Here is a 16,562-nt window from a genome sequence, read left to right as displayed (position 1 = left end):
GGGGCGAGGCCGGCGGCGGTGCTCGGAGGCGGAGGAGCGCCTCGGGCGGCGGCGGGAGAGCGCTCGAGCGGAGCGGGGCCGTGGCCGGCGGCGGCGGAGAGGCGGGGCGGCGCGCGGGGGCCGGCTCGGGCCGCGGGGGCTGGGGACGGGCCGCGCGGGGCGGCGGCGGTCTCCACGTGGTGGCCTCCGATTGGACGGGGCGCGGCCGCGGACGCGTCCGGCTAGGGACGGACATGTCCGGCGCGCGCGGAGGGGAAAAATCTAGGGTTTGGGGTAGAATGACCCGAAAATTTTGGGGGAGGTCTAGTTTTATAGGTAGAGGGAGCTAGGAGAGTCCAAATGAGGCACGGTTTTCGCCCACACGATCGTGATCGAACGACCGAGAGCATGGAGGGGAGTTAGATGGGTTTTGGGCCATTTTGGAAGGGGTGTTGGGCTGCAAAGAGAAGGAGGCTTTTACGGTTACCCGGTTAACCGTTGGAGTACCAAACGAACTCCAAATGGCACGGAACTTGACAGGCTGTCTACCGGTGCTATACCAAGGTCACTTGACAAGACTCGGTCCATTCCGAGAGGTTTAACACCCACTCACAACGAGGGACAAAAGGGGAACGCCGGAGGGCATAGGAGCGCCGGATTGCAAAACGGACAACGAGGAAAATGCTCGGATGCATGAGACGAACACGAATGCAAAATGAAATGCACATGATGACATGATAAAATGCAACACGCAAGCAAATGACATGGCAACGGCGGCGAATAACTAGCAGACACCTGGCGCATCGGATCCGGGGCGTTACACTATCGAGCCACCCCTCCAGAACGATTCAGCGCCCCGTAATGGGCTTCGATTTTTTCACTATTGGATCAGGCGTCCGATGAGGGTGCATCCTTTTTGTCCAGACGAGGGGTTGAGTGGAAACCGGTGGCCCCCAAGAAGCTGCCTGAGTTTTCCAGGCGCTTTCCATTGTGCAGTACTTCTGTAACATGGTTGCCAAGTCAACGAAGTGTAATACATGACGGCGGTTGATGGCATTGAGGATTCTCTCGTCCGTACAATTTTTGCAGAATAATGAGATCGCGTCTTCATCGCGGCAGTCTTTGATCTTGTCTTTGATAAGGATGAATCTGGCCCAAAAGTGATGGACCGTTTCTTGAGACTGCTGTCTGATGTGGATAAGATTGCGTGTATCTGGGTGGGTGGGTGGTTTTAAGTCCGGACCCTAACCCAATCCGGGATCCGGAGTTTGAGAAACTTCCGAGCTTAACAGTTTGGGCTCCGGGATATCAACCAATTTTTTAGGCCCACAGTCCGACTCTAGGTTTGGAGTACGGGGCACGTCTTCCCGCGGACGGGTATCCGGCTCTGAGAGCTCAGAAATCCGAACATAGTTCGTCCTCAATATGGAGGAAGAGTTGTTGTATTGCTCCTCGACTACCACTATCTGATGGGTGATCGGCGGAGATTCAATTTCTCTCTGATTGGGTTTAAGCCCAATCCGATCGTAGTCTGTAGCGACTCCCAAGGCAGCGATGCGATCCAGGAGTTCGTTTAAAGACGACAATTCTGTTGGATCCATCTGTTTGGAGTATTCTGAGTTGACGCGGAGGAGATTTTCGATGACCCGAGAAGTCATCGTCGGCCCGACGGCCGACTGGCAGTCATAGTGAAGCCGCCCAGTCGGAGGGTTTGGCCTGTGGCCAGGGCTCCTCCGGAGGTGATGTTGTCCTTGATAACAAGGCGAGCCATCAATCCTATCTTCGACGTCACAGTGAAACTCTCAATGAAAGCACCATTGTCGGTGTTAAAACCGGCGGATCTCGGGTAGGGGGTCCCGAACTGTGCGTCTAAGGCTAATGGTAAAAGGAGACAAGGGACACGATGTTTACCCAGGTTTGGGCCCTCTCTATGGAGGTAATACCCTACTTCCTGCTTGATTGATCTTGATGAATATGAGTATCACAGGAGTTGATCTACCACGAGATCGTAATGGCTAAAACCCTAGAAGCATAGCCTGTATGATTATGATTCTGCCCTATGGACTAAACCCACCGGTTTATATAGGCATTGGAGGGGACTAGGGTTATACAAAGTCGGTTACAAAGAAAGGAATCTACATATCCGAATCACCAAGCTTGCCATCCACGCAAAGGAGAGTCCCATCCGGACACGGGAAGAAGTCTTCTATCTTGTATCTTCATAGCCCAACAGTCCGACCCATGTTAATAGTCCGGCCGTCCGAGGACCCCTTAATCCAGGACTCCCTCAATAGCCTCCACACAAAATCTAGCCATTACACACAGATTCCCAAACTCGGTGAGACCGAATGGTAAAACTCGATCAGACCGATTTAGGTCAAAATATGAATGTTAGAGTTTTCTGTGGGACCGACAAGGTCAACTCGGTGGGACCAATGTGCAGGGGTTAGGGTAAAACCTCAACTCGGTTTGACCGATTACACAAACTCGGTGAGACCGATTTTGGTAATGAGCAAACAGAGGATTGGTCAAGCAAACTCGATGGGACCGATTGCACAAACTCAGTGGGACCGAATTTGTTGCAACATGCAACATGAAGTGTGCAAGCCCATCTCGGTGAGACCGAGATCCCATAGGTGAGACCGGACTGATTAGGCTTTGACAGTGGCTATGTCAAATGAACTTGGTGGCGCGGGATATATCAAATCGGTGGGGCCGAGTTTGACTTTTAGGTTTAGGACATATGTGGATATGAGAAAGTGGTTGAGGGCTTTGGAGCATATCACTAAGCACTTTGAGCAAGCAAGCCGTTAAGCAACACCTTATCCCCTTTTAATAGTATTTGCTTTCCTATGGAGTCAATGTGATCTTGGATCACTAAAATGAAAATGCAGAGTCTTGAGCTTTTGCCAATATTTGTCCTTAGCATCTTGAAGAGGTTCCACATCCTCTTGTCCATGTCCATGCCACTCCAATGTCGAACTTATCTGAAATACACTGGGTAGAAGTATTAGTCCAACAAGAGATATGTTGACATTAATTACCAAAATCACCCAGGGATCACTTGTGCTTTCAGTGTCTCGGTCATGTCTACATAGTTCTCGAACCAGTAGGGTCCGCAAGATTAACGTTTGATGACGATATAGTATTATATGAGTTATGTGATTTGGTGACCAAATGTTGTTCAGAGTCCCAGATGAGATCACGGACATGACGAGGAGTCTCGGAATGGTCGAGATGTAAAGATTGATACATAGGACGATGGTATTCGTACACCGAAAGTGTTCCGGAGGGTACCGGGTACATATCGTAGTACCGGAGGAGTTACCGAAACCCCCAGAGGGAAGATATGGGCCATATGGGCCATGAGAGGGGAGCACACCAGCCCACAAGGGGTGGTGCACCCTCCTATGGCAGAAGCCCGATTGGGAGAAGGAAAAGAGGGGTTTCGGCCCCCCTTCCTTCTCTCTTCCCCCTTCCCTTTTCTTCTCCAGTGAAAAAAGGCAGGGGGGCGCCACTTGGGGAAATCCCAAGTAGGATTCAGATCCTACTTGGGGCGCACCCTGGCTGCCTTCCCTCTCCCTCCCACCTATATATATGTGGGGGCGCCCCCAGTACACCCCAGAAAATTGTTAGCTATGTGCAGCGCCCCCCTCCACCATTTACTCCCATGGTCATATCTTCGTAGTGCTTAGACGAAGCCCTGCGCGGATCACTTCACCGTCACCATCACCACGCCGTCGTGCTGATGGAGCTCATCTACTACCTTGATGTCTTGCTGGATCAAGAAGGCGAGGGACGTCACCGAGTTGAACGTGTGCAGAACTCGGAGGCGCCGTACGTTCTGTACTCGATCGGTGGATCGCGAAGAAAGTTCGACCATATCAACCGCGTTGTGAAACGCTTCCGCTTACAGTATACGAGGGCATGTAGACACACTCTCCCCCTCGTTGCTATGCATCTCCTAGATAGATCTTGCGTGAACGTAGGAATTTTTTGAAATTGCATGCTACATTCCCCAACATTTATTTCTTTACTGAGATACTAAAACTCGAGCAGAAGACAGTCTGTAGTTATAGATAGTTATTCTGGATACTTCAAAACCAACCAGAAACAATAGGACTCGGCACTTGTTCGGCTCTCCATTTCATATGAGAGAACAAGTGCCACCAGAACACTTCAAAACCAACCAGGAACAGTAGGACTTGGTTATCACTTGATGGATTATTTATAATGGATTGCAAAGCACATTTTAATTGACGTTTTCATACATATGCATTTTTTTGTACAATAAATTCAGTTCCTAGAAAGAATGACATTCATGAAGAGTGTCGACGCCATCTTTATCATTAATTTCTTCTGTTCTCCTCCGGCCACTCCTCTTGAAAAATATGCGATGTTGTTTCCTACAACACAGAATTATCAAGTTGAGTCACAACATGCGGTCCCAGAATTACAACTAATTGGGTGGCTACCACACCGTCTCACATCACCAGAATTACTATCGTCTTGGTCTTCAGTCTACTTCCCAAAACGCTTCCAAATCCTACTCCTAGAGGATGCAGGAAACGGGTTGTCAATCTCATATCATCATCGTCCAACAACTTTGCCTCCCTTTCCCGACTCTAGTAATTCTGCGACAAAGGAAAGCATAGTAATAAACCATCAAAGACAAAAGTTACAACACTGTTTTTAACACGCTAGGATTGCTCAACGGAAGAGGTGGATCAAAACTCAACACAAGCTGCTTGTCTCAGCGGACAAGGAGAACCCAACGACATTGTGAACAAGCCAAGATCACGACGATGTCCGGCAGTGTGTGCCCGATAGTGGGGCGGCATCGCACTGCCATCGATGGGGGCAGCCGCGCTGCCGTTGCACCCGGAGCCCACCGCGCCCACCGCGCTCCCGCACTACCACCACCACCTCTTCTCCATCAAGCAACTCAACACGTTGGGTGCCGCCGCCGTACTGGCCTTCTCGACCACTGTGCCGCTCTTGAAGATCGCCTTTGGCGTCCTGCTCCTCCCCTACCTCCTCCTCCTGGCCACGCCCGCCTTCCCGCAACGCCCCGGGAAGCCCAACCCATTCGCGCCCGTCTTTCGCGGCCTCGTGCGCCTCCTCCTCGCCACGCACACCATGGACGAGTTCCTCGTCGGTACCGCGCTCCCAGCGTTCTACATCCTCGACGGCCTCTGGTCCGGGGACACCACGGGGATCGCCGCCGCGGCCCCGCATGCGTAACTGCTCTCCGCACAGGTCTTCAACGAGGGGCTCACTGCCATGTTCCCGTGGCAGTTCTCGCTCCCCGTCAGGGCCGCTGTACCGGTCATGTACCACGCAAGCAGGATGTTCGCAGAAGGGGAGTGGCTCCGGCAGGAGATGGAGGGGGCGACTGCGGTGACGGGAATAGAAGGCGACGGAGCGGCAGGAGGCTGGGCTAGTCGAGGAGTTCCCCTGCGGCAGCGGTGGCGTAGGAAACCCTAGGACGCGGGAGGGTAATCGAGGAGAAGAGCTGCTCGCACAGTTGTTTATAGCGTTTTTTTCTTCGTGGGAGGGTGAAAATCGGTGGAACCGGAGTGGGAGGTGGGGGACGAAAAAAAACATGCAAAAAATAACCGGACGAAAATGGTGGGACGAAAAAAATTGTGGATATCCTACCAACTGCTCAATTAGGAGTAGAGCGAGGGTAGTCCTGGTCATGGGAAGCCCGACCCGACCCGGCCCAAAAAAGCCCGACCCGGCCCGGCCCGACGCTGCCCCCGGGCCGGGCTCGGGCCTAGTTTTTGAGCCCGAAGGTCGGGTCGGGCCGGGCCCGGGCCCGTCGTTTTTGCCATTTTCTGAAGGTCGGGCCGGGCCGGCCCGAAGCCCGACGGGCTTTTACGTGTTCGGGCCGGGCTCGGGCCCAGAAACACAGGCCCGATGGCCGGGCCGGGCCGGGCCCGGGCCTGAGTTTTTTGTGTCGGGCTTGGCTACGCCTGGCCTGAAGCCCGGCCCGGCCCGAGGTTTGGCCAGGTATAAGCGAGGGTAATCGAGGAGAAGAGGTGCTTGCACGGTTGTTTAGAGCATTTTTTTTCTCCGTGGGAGGGTGAAAATCGGTGGAACCAGAGTGGAAGGTGGAAGGTGGGGGACGGAAAGAAATCATGCGGAAAAAACAGACGAAAATGATGGGATGAAAAAAAATTTATAAACGCAATCCTACCAACTGCTCCATTAAAAATAGAGATATATACAACCCCTAAATCTTTAAAAGTGCCTGTGGCAACACGGACGGTCTACTGGTAGTTCCAAGATTCGTGCCGCAGTGCTCACTCGCATCTCTCCCCCCCGCGTCCCTCTTCCAGACCCGGCACCAACCCCCCGTTCCAAATCCCACCACCCCACCGCCGCCGCCGCCGTCGCCGCCACCTCCTCCCCATCTCCACCAGCCCTCGCATAAACCCCGAGCCGTGGCCTCCTCCAGCCCCTCCCCGCACGCCCACCCGCGCATCGGGCTGCAGCTAGGGTTTCATGCGCTCCGCGGCCGCCACAGCCGCCGATGTCGCACCCCGGCAAGTTTGTATCCGTTAACCTCAACCGATCGTACGGCCAGTCCGCCCAATCCCAAAGTGGCGGCCGCCCCTCCCGCCCCGCTGCCCCCTCTGCCGGCGGCGGCGGCGGCATGGTGGTGCTTTCCCGCGGTCGCGGCTCCTCCTCTATGGCCAAGCCGCAGCAGCCCAAGCTCTCCGTACCGCCGCCTCTGAACCTCCCCTCGCTCCGCAAGGAACACGAGCGCTTTGAGGGCGCGACCGCCACTGCAGGCGGTGGGGTCGCCTCAACACCGCCCCGATCCGGCGGGGCCGTGGCTGGGTGGACGAAGCCTGCTCCGGCATCCGAGAATCCACTGGGCTCGATACCGGCTCCTAGTGGCGTTTCCAGGCCCCCGTCGTATGGATTCCAGGAGAAAGCTGTCGTCTTGCGGGGCGAGGACTTCCCTTCTCTTAAAGCAGCGGTGGCGCCACCACCTCCGCCACCCGTGCAGCATCGCCAGAAAGACCTTTATGGGGCTCAAGCCGCCATGCCGGAGACACAGCTGATGTCCCTGGGCATGCGACCACATGTGATGCCCTCGCGTGGTGCTGAGCCCTTGGCTTCTGGTGGCGTCACAGGTACTGGTCTCCATGGTTCAGTGGAGAAAGTGCAAACTCATGATTTGGGGCCGCTGCCACTGGTGCGGCTTAGGTATGATGCTGATTGGGCTGATGATGAGCGTGATACAGTGCTGAGTCTGCCAGATCGTGACAGTAAAGAGAGGGGATTTGGTAGGATTGAGACCATGGTTCCAGGGTGCGGCCTTTATGGCGCGACAATGGAGCACTTAAAAAATGAGTCCTGGGGGAGAGATTCCATTGCTCCCAATAAAGAGGGCGGGCAAGATGGTTTGTGGCGATCTCCTATGCCAAGCCACAATGTGGAGAAGACAGATGGTCGTCCTTACAGTGCAGGCAAAGGAAGCGGACAATTACTTTACCATGAAGGCATTACTAATGGTGCCTCCAAGGATTTGTGCAATACTAGTAAGGATCCTGCTGTGCGAGCCTATGGACAGATTGGGACTGAACTGCATGGAAGCGCACATGTTGGGGAAACTGCAGGTGAATGTTACAATGATAATTCTAATAACTGGTACAGAGGGAAGTCTTTCCAGAATAATCCCATTTCCAAGGTGATGCCATATCTTGCTGATAAGGGACCTTTAGTTAATGAGCTGGGAACAAAATTTGGCAGGGATAAGTGGCTCGCTGGAGTCCCTGTAAGGCCTTTAGTTGAGCATATCGGTTTTGATAGCATTTCTGCTGTTAGTTTCAGTTCAATAAAGAAGAAAAAAGAAACAACCAAACCATCAGATTTCCATGATCCAGTAAGGGAGTCATTTGAGGCTGAGCTCGATAGGATCTTGAGGGTACAAGAGCAAGAGAGACAGCGGGTAGTGGAAGAACAGGCCAGAGTCAGAGAAATCGCTCGGAAACAAGATGAGGAGAGGGAGAAGCTGATAAGAGAGGAGGAGGAAAGGCGGCGGTTGGTGGAAGAAGAGGCAAGACAGGCTGTTTGGCAAGCCGAGCAAGAGACGCTGGAAGCTGCCAGAAGAGTTGAGGAGCAGAGAATTGCTAGGGAGGAAGAGAAGACGAGGTTTGCTATGGAGGAGGAGCGGCGTAGAGAAGCCGCACGTCAAAAGCTCCTGGAATTGGAGGCAAGGATTGCTAGACGGCGAGCCGAATCAAACATGAGTGATGGAAATCTTACTTCAGCTGCCAATGATGAACAAACACTTGGAGCCTTGAAAGATAGGGATGTGTCACGGTACAATAATGCTGGTGAAAGACATGATATTAGCAGACTGGGTGAGCGCATCAATACCTCCATGTCATTGGTGGCTTCCAGTCTCAACCGGTACAGTGATACAGTTCCAAGGGCGCTCAACACTATGGGAGATGGGCACTCAGGCTTGGTTGATAGAGAACACGAGTACCACAGTGCAAGGGCTGCATTTGAAGACCAAGAAAATCTACATTACAGTCCACGGTGCGACACTTTGGGTACTAAGAGGGGAAGCTTCCCTAAAAAAGATTCTTATGATGGATTTCGGGCATCGTTAGTCGAGCCATCTTCGAGAGACCAAATCAATGATTCACCATGGGCACTGGAAGATTACAGTCAAGGAAGAGTTCCAAGGTGGGATGCACCGAGGGAGAATAACTGTTTTAAGCAGTCTGAATTTGGCACTCATTTTTTTAACAGTGATAGGTTTGGAGATGCTACTTGGCTGCCTAGTGGTTCCTACGGAAGCCCCAATGCTCAACAAGGAGAGAGAATGTTCCAGAACTCCGAGGCTAATGATTTCTCCTCTTTTACAAAATCCTGCTACCCTATGCGGCAACCACGTGTACCCCCACCACCTGTTGTGACCTCAATGCATGGAAGTGCAATTAGTGCTTCTATTCAACATGCCAATTCATCTTTCATTCATGATGTAATGAGAGAGAGTTCCAGTAGAGATGATGAACAGACTATGCACAGCCAATATGGTAGTGCACACCAAGAGGTATCCCGCCAGCATGGGACACCTGCTGAAGGCATTGTTGTCAATGAGCAGCAAAATGGGGATAGGGCAAGCCCTGTCTTGGGCTCACAATCTTCTCTTTCTGTTTCAAGCCCTCCTAGGTCACCTCCACATGTTTCCCATGACGAGATGGATGTGTCTGGTGATTCGCCTGCACTGCCAACTTCTGCTGATGGTGATCGCACTGTGGTATCTGATAATGACCAAGCAGCTTCAACTTTAGATGCAGCAAACATAAGCAGAATCGCTACCTCAAGCACGACTTCTCACATGGATGATGATGAATGGCCAAGTGAACACAATGAATCCAAGCAAAAACAGGATGTGTATGATGAGGAAGGCAATAGCTACCAAGAAGATGAAATCAATGATGGCGATGGTGATACTCTTGACTTGGCTAATGAGTTCACAGACGTGCATCTTGACTTGGATGATGAGTTTGCAGATGAACATAATACAACTGCAGAAACGGAACCAGTTATACTTGGATTTGATCAGGGTGTACAGGTTGAAATTCCCCCGAATAGTGAGCTTGAATTAACTTCTGTGAAGAGCACAGAACTGGAAGTTGGTGTACACTTGGGCGTCTTGGAGCAAGAGTTGAGTTGTGGTTCAATTGATCCTTGTGACCTTGTTATGCTTCAAGACTTAGCTCTTGATCAAACAAATGCCTTGACCGATGAATCCAATGTTGATCCATCCGGTAGCACAGCTGTGCCAAGTTCCAAGTTACCTCAGGCATCTTTTGCCCCCCCTATTGATTCATCAACATCAGCAGTAACTTACCAGAATGAAGTTCCTGTTAGTCTGCAGGTCGGTTTGTTTTCCGGGTCATCTTTAATACCAACTCCGGTTCGAGCCATTCAGATTGGCTCCATACAGATGCCGATCCATCTCCACAATCAGATTAACCCATCCCTGGCTCAACTGCTCCCTTCATCAGCTCCTTTATTCAAGTTTGGTCAGTTGAAGCATGCCCGCCCTATTGCCCAGAATGTAAGACCACATTCTCAGGCAGTGCCCTCCGTTCAGCCCCCCGCACCAACTCCACATATATCGAAACAGAATGCTTCGAGTGGTATACCTAATGAGATGGATCCAAATGCAAATCAGAATACCCCAAGAGAATCAAATTTGCATCAGCGCAATGAATCTGAAATCAACCGGATGGCTGATTTAAATGAATTTCACAGCCGATTAGACAGAACTTCAATTGAAAAAAATGCATCTTTCGGACTTTCAAAAGGTGATTCTCAGAGGAATAATGATCTCTCCTCAAAGCGGAATCACAAATCTTCTTTCAATAACACAGAATCTTCTCAAGTTGGTTCATATGGGAAAGCCTTGAGTGGCCTAAAGGCAGGCGCTGTATCTGGTGGAAGTGGGAGGAGATACGGTTATGCTGTTAAAGAATCTAATATGGGATCAACAGGCTCAGCTGTTGAAACTTTTCATAAAGATTCCAGAGGATTCCAGAGAAGGTCTCGTAGGAACATAAGAAGAACTGAATTTAGAGTGCGGACAAATGTTGAGAAGAACGAAACCCTAGCTTCTGAGTGCCACGATGAGCAGAATGAGAATCCGGTTCCCAATGGATTGGCAAGGGAGATCCCGGTGAGAAATGTGAACAGAAAGGAAGGTACAAATGATGCAAGTGATATTAATGGAGCAGATTCTTCATCTACATCTGCTCATTATTATAGTAAAACAGAGAGAATTGCACAGAAGGCTCCATCTTATGACAGGTCTCATTGTGGGTACAAGAAATCTAGAGCAGGTGGTATCCCCGAGGGAGACGCTAATACCTCGTTACATGCTGGAGTTGTACGCATCGTTAGGCAGCAAGGCGTTGAAATGCCTGTTGATGCAGATGGTTTCATTGAAGTCAGGTCCAAGAAGCAGATCATGAGTGTCAGGAGAGAGCAGAGGGAGAAAGAAAATAGATCCAAAATAAGGATGGCAAAGGTGCCAAGTTATCATCCTTTACATTGGTGCCTTATATGTATTTGTCTTCCTAAAATTAATGCTTTCGTGTTTGTTGAACCAGGCTCCCCGCAAGCAGCATCAAACGTCTCTACACAGCTCTAGCAGTTCAAGTATTTATAAGGGGACACTTTCTTTGGGTGGGGAACCTGCGAAGAAAGTTTCTTCGGGTTCTGTCCTTGCAGTTGAAGGAAGGGTCCTTGATCACGCCGAACCATCATCTTCATTCATGGGTGATACAGCTTCAATGACACCCATAGGGCGGCCACCTTCAGCTAACACAGGACCTCGTACAAATTACCATGCAAAGAAGTATGTACCATTGTATCTTAGTTATGTTTATGCTATTTAACTAGGATTCTTGTTTAGAACCTTGTTCAAAAACTCTTTTGCAGGCCTATCCGAAGCCAGGCAACCTCCGACTTGATAACTTCTAGTGCCGCAACAAAGCTTGTGGCATGCTTATCAGAAAGCAATAATAAAACATCGTCCATTGGCACTCCATTTAACATGGGCAACTGGGATAGTTCACAAACGAACCAGCAGGTAGATTGCTTTAGAAAGGTTTTTTTGTCCCTATGTGCAGATCATTATTCAAAACAGTACGAAGTGCCTTGGGTGCCTTGGGGGACCTTCATTTTGTGTTTCTGCTGACTTCATCTTCTGTGTGCCAAGTTAATGTGGACAGTCCTGTGCTGCTTATATATTCTGCAGGCAAAAGCATTTTATATCCAAAGCAGATAGTTTCACAGTTTCCCTTCATAAATGATGGGAAGTGAGCTAGCACTATACAATAAAATAACCTACATTGCGAAATTTCTGCATGTCAGTGAAGTCATGTTATTTTGGATCGGGCACTCATCCTAACTTTGTGCTGGGTGGGCCATGCTATACATGTACTTAATATTTGGACATTGATGTTATCTCCAAGATAGAAATCTAACTTCTACTTTTCGTTATTATACGCTATTAAAATAGAAACTACGGTCATGTCCACGTGTTGCAGCTTGAATAGTAAGTTGATACTTTTGATATATTTTAAAATCAAGTAACCCTGTATGTACAATCATGCCTTTAATTGTTCAAAGATATTTTGTTTCCGAAATGGTTTGAATGTCTTTTCTCAAAGGTGAACCTCTCTTCTAACACTCCGAAAGCAAAAGTAACTTATAATGAACAGTGTGTGTATGACGATTACTGAAACATATATAATGTATAATTTTTAGTAATAGTTATGGGATGACTTTTTTTTAGTACTACTAAATGATCAGAACTTTCAGTGCCCTAATAGCTAGCAGATTATTGAATCATAGAAATGGTGAATGCATCTTTGTAGAAATATTAGCGCGTGAATTTATGTCGGTAGCACAAACAGAATGGTTATAATCTACTATTTCTGCTCACATCAAATCATGATCACTCACATCATAATCACAATCTTCACTGTTTCGCTAAGAAACCAGAAAATTATAATTTTGGATGCACCCAAAGAATGGAAAATAGGATCAATGCTTTAGATAGCACATGTACTACTAAGCACTTATCCACTCTGATGTGGCGAACTCATACGTATAAATGGATGTCCATGCTTGTTATTTCCTAGAGCACGTGGCAGTGGTTTGTATGTTCTGATCAACGCAGTCTTTCAGTGCACGAACCAACCAATTGTTTTGCAATGTCTTTTAAGTTCACTGTTTGCACCGCACTCACAAAGCACAAGTGCAGTAAATAGGAAATCTTAAGCAAGTTTTGAAAAAGGAAATCTTAACTAGTTTATGAATGGAATTTAGCAGTGACATGGCTTAATGAGATTACTGCGTCAGTAGTCAATTTTAGAATAAAGAGATATAATGAATTAGTGGTACGGAAATATATTGCATTAATATGATTTCATTGCGACAAATCTGAATAACTGTATATATTTTAGTGTTCAAAAAAGTGATTGGAAGTTTGGCCATGCGTTCTAGTGCGGCATCTATTTAAGAATGGCGGGAGTATTGATTTTCTTAACCAATATTGTGGTTTTACATGTACTTCTGAGTGTTCAGGCAACAATTGGCACGTTTATCTTTTAAAGACGAGTTATTTCTAACTCTGAATGTCTTACAATTCTGTGCTTGTATAGCTTCTGACAACTTGTGCCCATGCTAGGTTATGCCATTAACTCAAATTCAACTTGAGGAAGCAATGAAACCAGCAAAGTTTGAACAAGGAGGTTCTGGCTTTCCTTTGGAGTCCAATAATGCTCTATCTCCTACAGTAACCATGGACATGGCATACACATCATCTGCTAGCCCTATCAATTCTCTTTTGGCTGGGGAGAAGATTCAGTTTGGTAAGCACATCATGGTTTGTATTAGTATTGTACAATGCTTCCAGCAGCTTCATTGATGATGAAACAATTACAATGCTCAGGGGCAGTTACCTCGCCAACCGTACTGGCTCCCATCACCCGAACAATTTCAAATGGGCTTGGTGCTCCAGGTTCATCTTGGTCTGAAATGAAGATTGACCGAAATTTGCCTGGTGATAACAGTACTGCTGCTGTTTTGTTCGATAAGGAGAAGGCTACTACTAAAGATCAATGTCCAAACTCAGAGGAGGTTGAAGCTCAAGCTGAGGCTGAAGCAGCTGCTTCTGCTGTGGCTGTTGCAGCTATTTGTACTGATGAGGCAGTTGGAACTGAAGCTTCTGCTTCAGACAAAAATAGCTTTAGCAGTAAGGATCTCACTCGGTTAACAGCCGGAGGTATGATCTTCTGGTTGTTGATTATTTGATTTAAAAATTACCTTTTAGATGCACCTGTATTTATAGAGCTTAATAAAACTTAAGCAGGGGCAATAACAGGTCAACCTGGTCAATCATCTGGAGAGGAGCCACTGACGGTTGCTCTTCCAGCAGACCTGTCAGTTGACACTCCGTCAATGTCCCTGTGGCCTTCTTTACCAAGCCCACAGGTGCCAGGGCCAACGCTTTCTCAGTTCCCCATTGCACAGCCGTCTCACTTCTCTTGCTTCGAGATGAACACAATGTTAGGAGCACATCCTTTTGCATTTGGGCCAAGTGATGAATCTGCCGGCACTTTGGGTCAACAGCCTCAAAGAAGCAACGCTTTGCCTTCAGCACAGTTGGGTGCTTGGCCATCTATGGTGGATTCATTTTATCGTCCCCCTACTGGATTCGCTGGTCCTTTCATTAGCCCTGGAGGAATCCCAGGCGTGCAAGGTCCTCCACATATGGTGGTCTACAACCACTTTGCCCCACTTGGGCAATTTGGTCAGATGGGGCTTGGTTTTATGGGAGCCACTTACATTCCTGGTGACAAGCAGCCTGATTGGAAGCAAAACCAAGGACCTTCTGTTGGCATCAGCCAGAGTGATCCAAACAACCAAAATGTGCTACCTGGTCAAGTAACCTCACCCAGTTTTCCTACTCAAGTGCCACATCTACGTGCAACTTCTATCATGCCAATCCCATCCCCGCTGACAATGTTTGACATGGCTTCATTCCAGGTATGCAATAGTTGGTTCAGATAACATGTTTAGAGAATCAAATTGGTTCATGCTTATGTGTTTGGATATCCATTTCATTATCAGAAGGGTGATTAGTTTGTGTTATAGGATCAGAAAGAGTAATCTCTCTCTCTCAGTGATGTGCATAACCTCATATGCATGAAACAGTTGGAGGCACTTTGTGGCAGCATTTACTATACTCCCTCCCTTCCAAAATATAAGGTGTATTAGTTTTTTCAGAAGTCAAACATTTGCATATTTCACCAAATTTTTAGAAAAAAGTATCAGTATCTACAAAACCATATTTGTATCATTAGATCCATCAAGAAAAGTATTTCATATTTTACTTATTTTGTATTGTAGATGTTGATATTTTCTTCTATAATCTTGATCAAACATACATATGTTTGACTGGCACGAAAACTGATGCACCTTATATTCTTGAATCTAGGTAGTAGCTCGGATTTGTTAGCCTTTTCCAGTATGTGCCCGGGGTGTAGGGTTGACCCATTATTATTGACGATATGCACTGTTTTTTCTCTCTTTGAAATGGAGGCATAAGATTTTGCCTCATCTATAGAGGATAGAGTTTGTTACAAGTGACCCCCCACAAAACAAATGACCCTAGTTTCTTTGCCCCGGCGGTGATCCGAAGGTTGGCCTTGCTCATGATGTGGACATCGTAGCTGTTCTGCTTCGGAAGCATTGCATCTGTTTGTGCTTTTCTCTATGGCAGCTTTAATTTATGTTCATACAATTGCTTGCCATTGCCAGTTCCAAATAAAATCATTGTATTTTTTAGGAGAGCCCCCAAGGTATATTTTCTATGATCATTGTATATTGAACTAAATAACCTGGTTACAAACAATTTTCTGTTTTGTTTTTGTGCCACAAAATTTTCTCTGTTCGCATTTTAACTAACTTCGTGACTATTATTCCAGTCATCTGCGAAAATACAGGTGCAACCTTGTTGGCCACGTGTGCCTATGCACTCTGTCCCGTTGTCAGTGCAACTGCAACGGCATCCAATAGATGGTACAGCGGCATCACAGTATGTTGATAATGTGGTAATTGACAAGTCAAGTACAAATGAGCGGTTCCAGGAGCCCTCAACATCAGATAGCAACAAGAGTTTCCCAAGTATAGCTGCCTCCCAGTCATCGGATGTTAAACAGCCAGCCTCAAGCAGTTCAGATGCTCGAACTGCTGAGCCTTCATTTGTCCGGAAAGGTGTGATCGGCAATGAAGTCCCAAATAGCAACCCCAAGTCTGGTCAAGTTGCCAAGATGCCCCCCAAGCCACACCAGTCTTCATTACCATCGGATCAACAGTTCAAACATCCAGTTAATAATAATCAGGATCGTCTGGCCAGGGTTACCCAAAGGGCTGGAACTGTGAATGAATGGCAACGTCGGTCAGGACATCCGGGGAGGAGCTCTGGTTCCGACAAGAAATATGGCACTGGTAGGATGAAGCAGATCTATGTTGCCAAATCGTCATCAACAAGTAGCCAGGCCCCATCAAGCTAACAGCAGATATTCTTTTGGCCCAATTTTCTGTCGAGTATTCATGTTTTATTTGGTAATTATAGCATGTGCCCGTTATTTATTGTTGCTTCATTTTCGTGCATGGAGCAGTTTGTCCCCACTTTGAAGCAATATGGCGTCATACCTGGATAAATTTTGCAGCTCACCAAAGCTGAGTTGTGCATGTGGTGTTCTATCTGAACTTTTAGGGCAACTCCAGCACGGTGCATTGAAACACCCCTAGGTCTGGACACTTTGCCATCTCACGCTATGCATCAAATGTCCATGGACTGGCCCGGATGTTTGAATATCCACAAAATGGCATCAAACCTAGGTACACTAGTAGAATGCCCGTGCGTGCCACGGGCATTTAAAAAATTTCGCTGGTTCATCATGATCATGTTCTACTGGTAAAAATCTGATGTTTATGGATATATGATATTCCTTATTGCAATTAATGAC

General features: G+C 48.0%; 1 protein-coding gene and 1 pseudogene across 3 annotated transcripts; both read left to right on the top strand.

Annotated features, from left to right (window-relative positions):
• Window positions 1-5,466, top strand: part of LOC119292679 — a 35,446-nt pseudogene extending 29,980 nt beyond the window's left edge.
• Window positions 5,467-6,351: 885 nt separating this feature from the next.
• Window positions 6,352-16,319, top strand: LOC119296192. 3 transcript variants are annotated; one of them, XM_037574576.1, is made up of 7 exons: window positions 6,352-11,044; window positions 11,127-11,374; window positions 11,458-11,608; window positions 13,214-13,397; window positions 13,484-13,810; window positions 13,895-14,574; window positions 15,516-16,319. In XM_037574576.1, exons 1-7 carry the CDS (start codon window positions 6,518-6,520, stop codon window positions 16,101-16,103), a joined length of 6,705 nt encoding a protein of 2,234 aa, XP_037430473.1. In that variant the 5' UTR covers window positions 6,352-6,517; the 3' UTR covers window positions 16,104-16,319. The 3 variants fall into 3 exon arrangements, with proteins under 3 accessions (XP_037430473.1, XP_037430471.1, XP_037430472.1); XM_037574574.1 differs by having other exon boundaries at window positions 13,478-13,810; XM_037574575.1 differs by having other exon boundaries at window positions 6,353-11,044; window positions 13,478-13,810; window positions 13,898-14,574.
• Window positions 16,320-16,562: the final 243 nt, after the last annotated feature.

The sequence above is a fragment of the Triticum dicoccoides genome, chromosome 4B (genome assembly GCF_002162155.2).
Source record: "Triticum dicoccoides isolate Atlit2015 ecotype Zavitan chromosome 4B, WEW_v2.0, whole genome shotgun sequence".
NCBI lineage: Eukaryota > Viridiplantae > Streptophyta > Magnoliopsida > Poales > Poaceae > Triticum > Triticum dicoccoides.
The sequence above is the reverse complement of the archived record's forward strand: the minus strand, read 5'-3'. Positions and strand labels throughout refer to the sequence as shown.

Bases quoted from the DNA above. Each gene is read 5' to 3' on its own strand.
- LOC119296192 (XM_037574574.1), top strand. From the start codon at position 6,518: ATGTCGCACCCCGGCAAGTTTGTATCCGTTAACCTCAACCGATCGTAC. The intron at 11,375-11,457 runs GTATGTACCATT...ACTCTTTTGCAG, and splicing joins ACAAATTACCATGCAAAGAA to GCCTATCCGAAGCCAGGCAA. The intron at 14,575-15,515 runs GTATGCAATAGT...CTATTATTCCAG, and splicing joins TTGACATGGCTTCATTCCAG to TCATCTGCGAAAATACAGGT.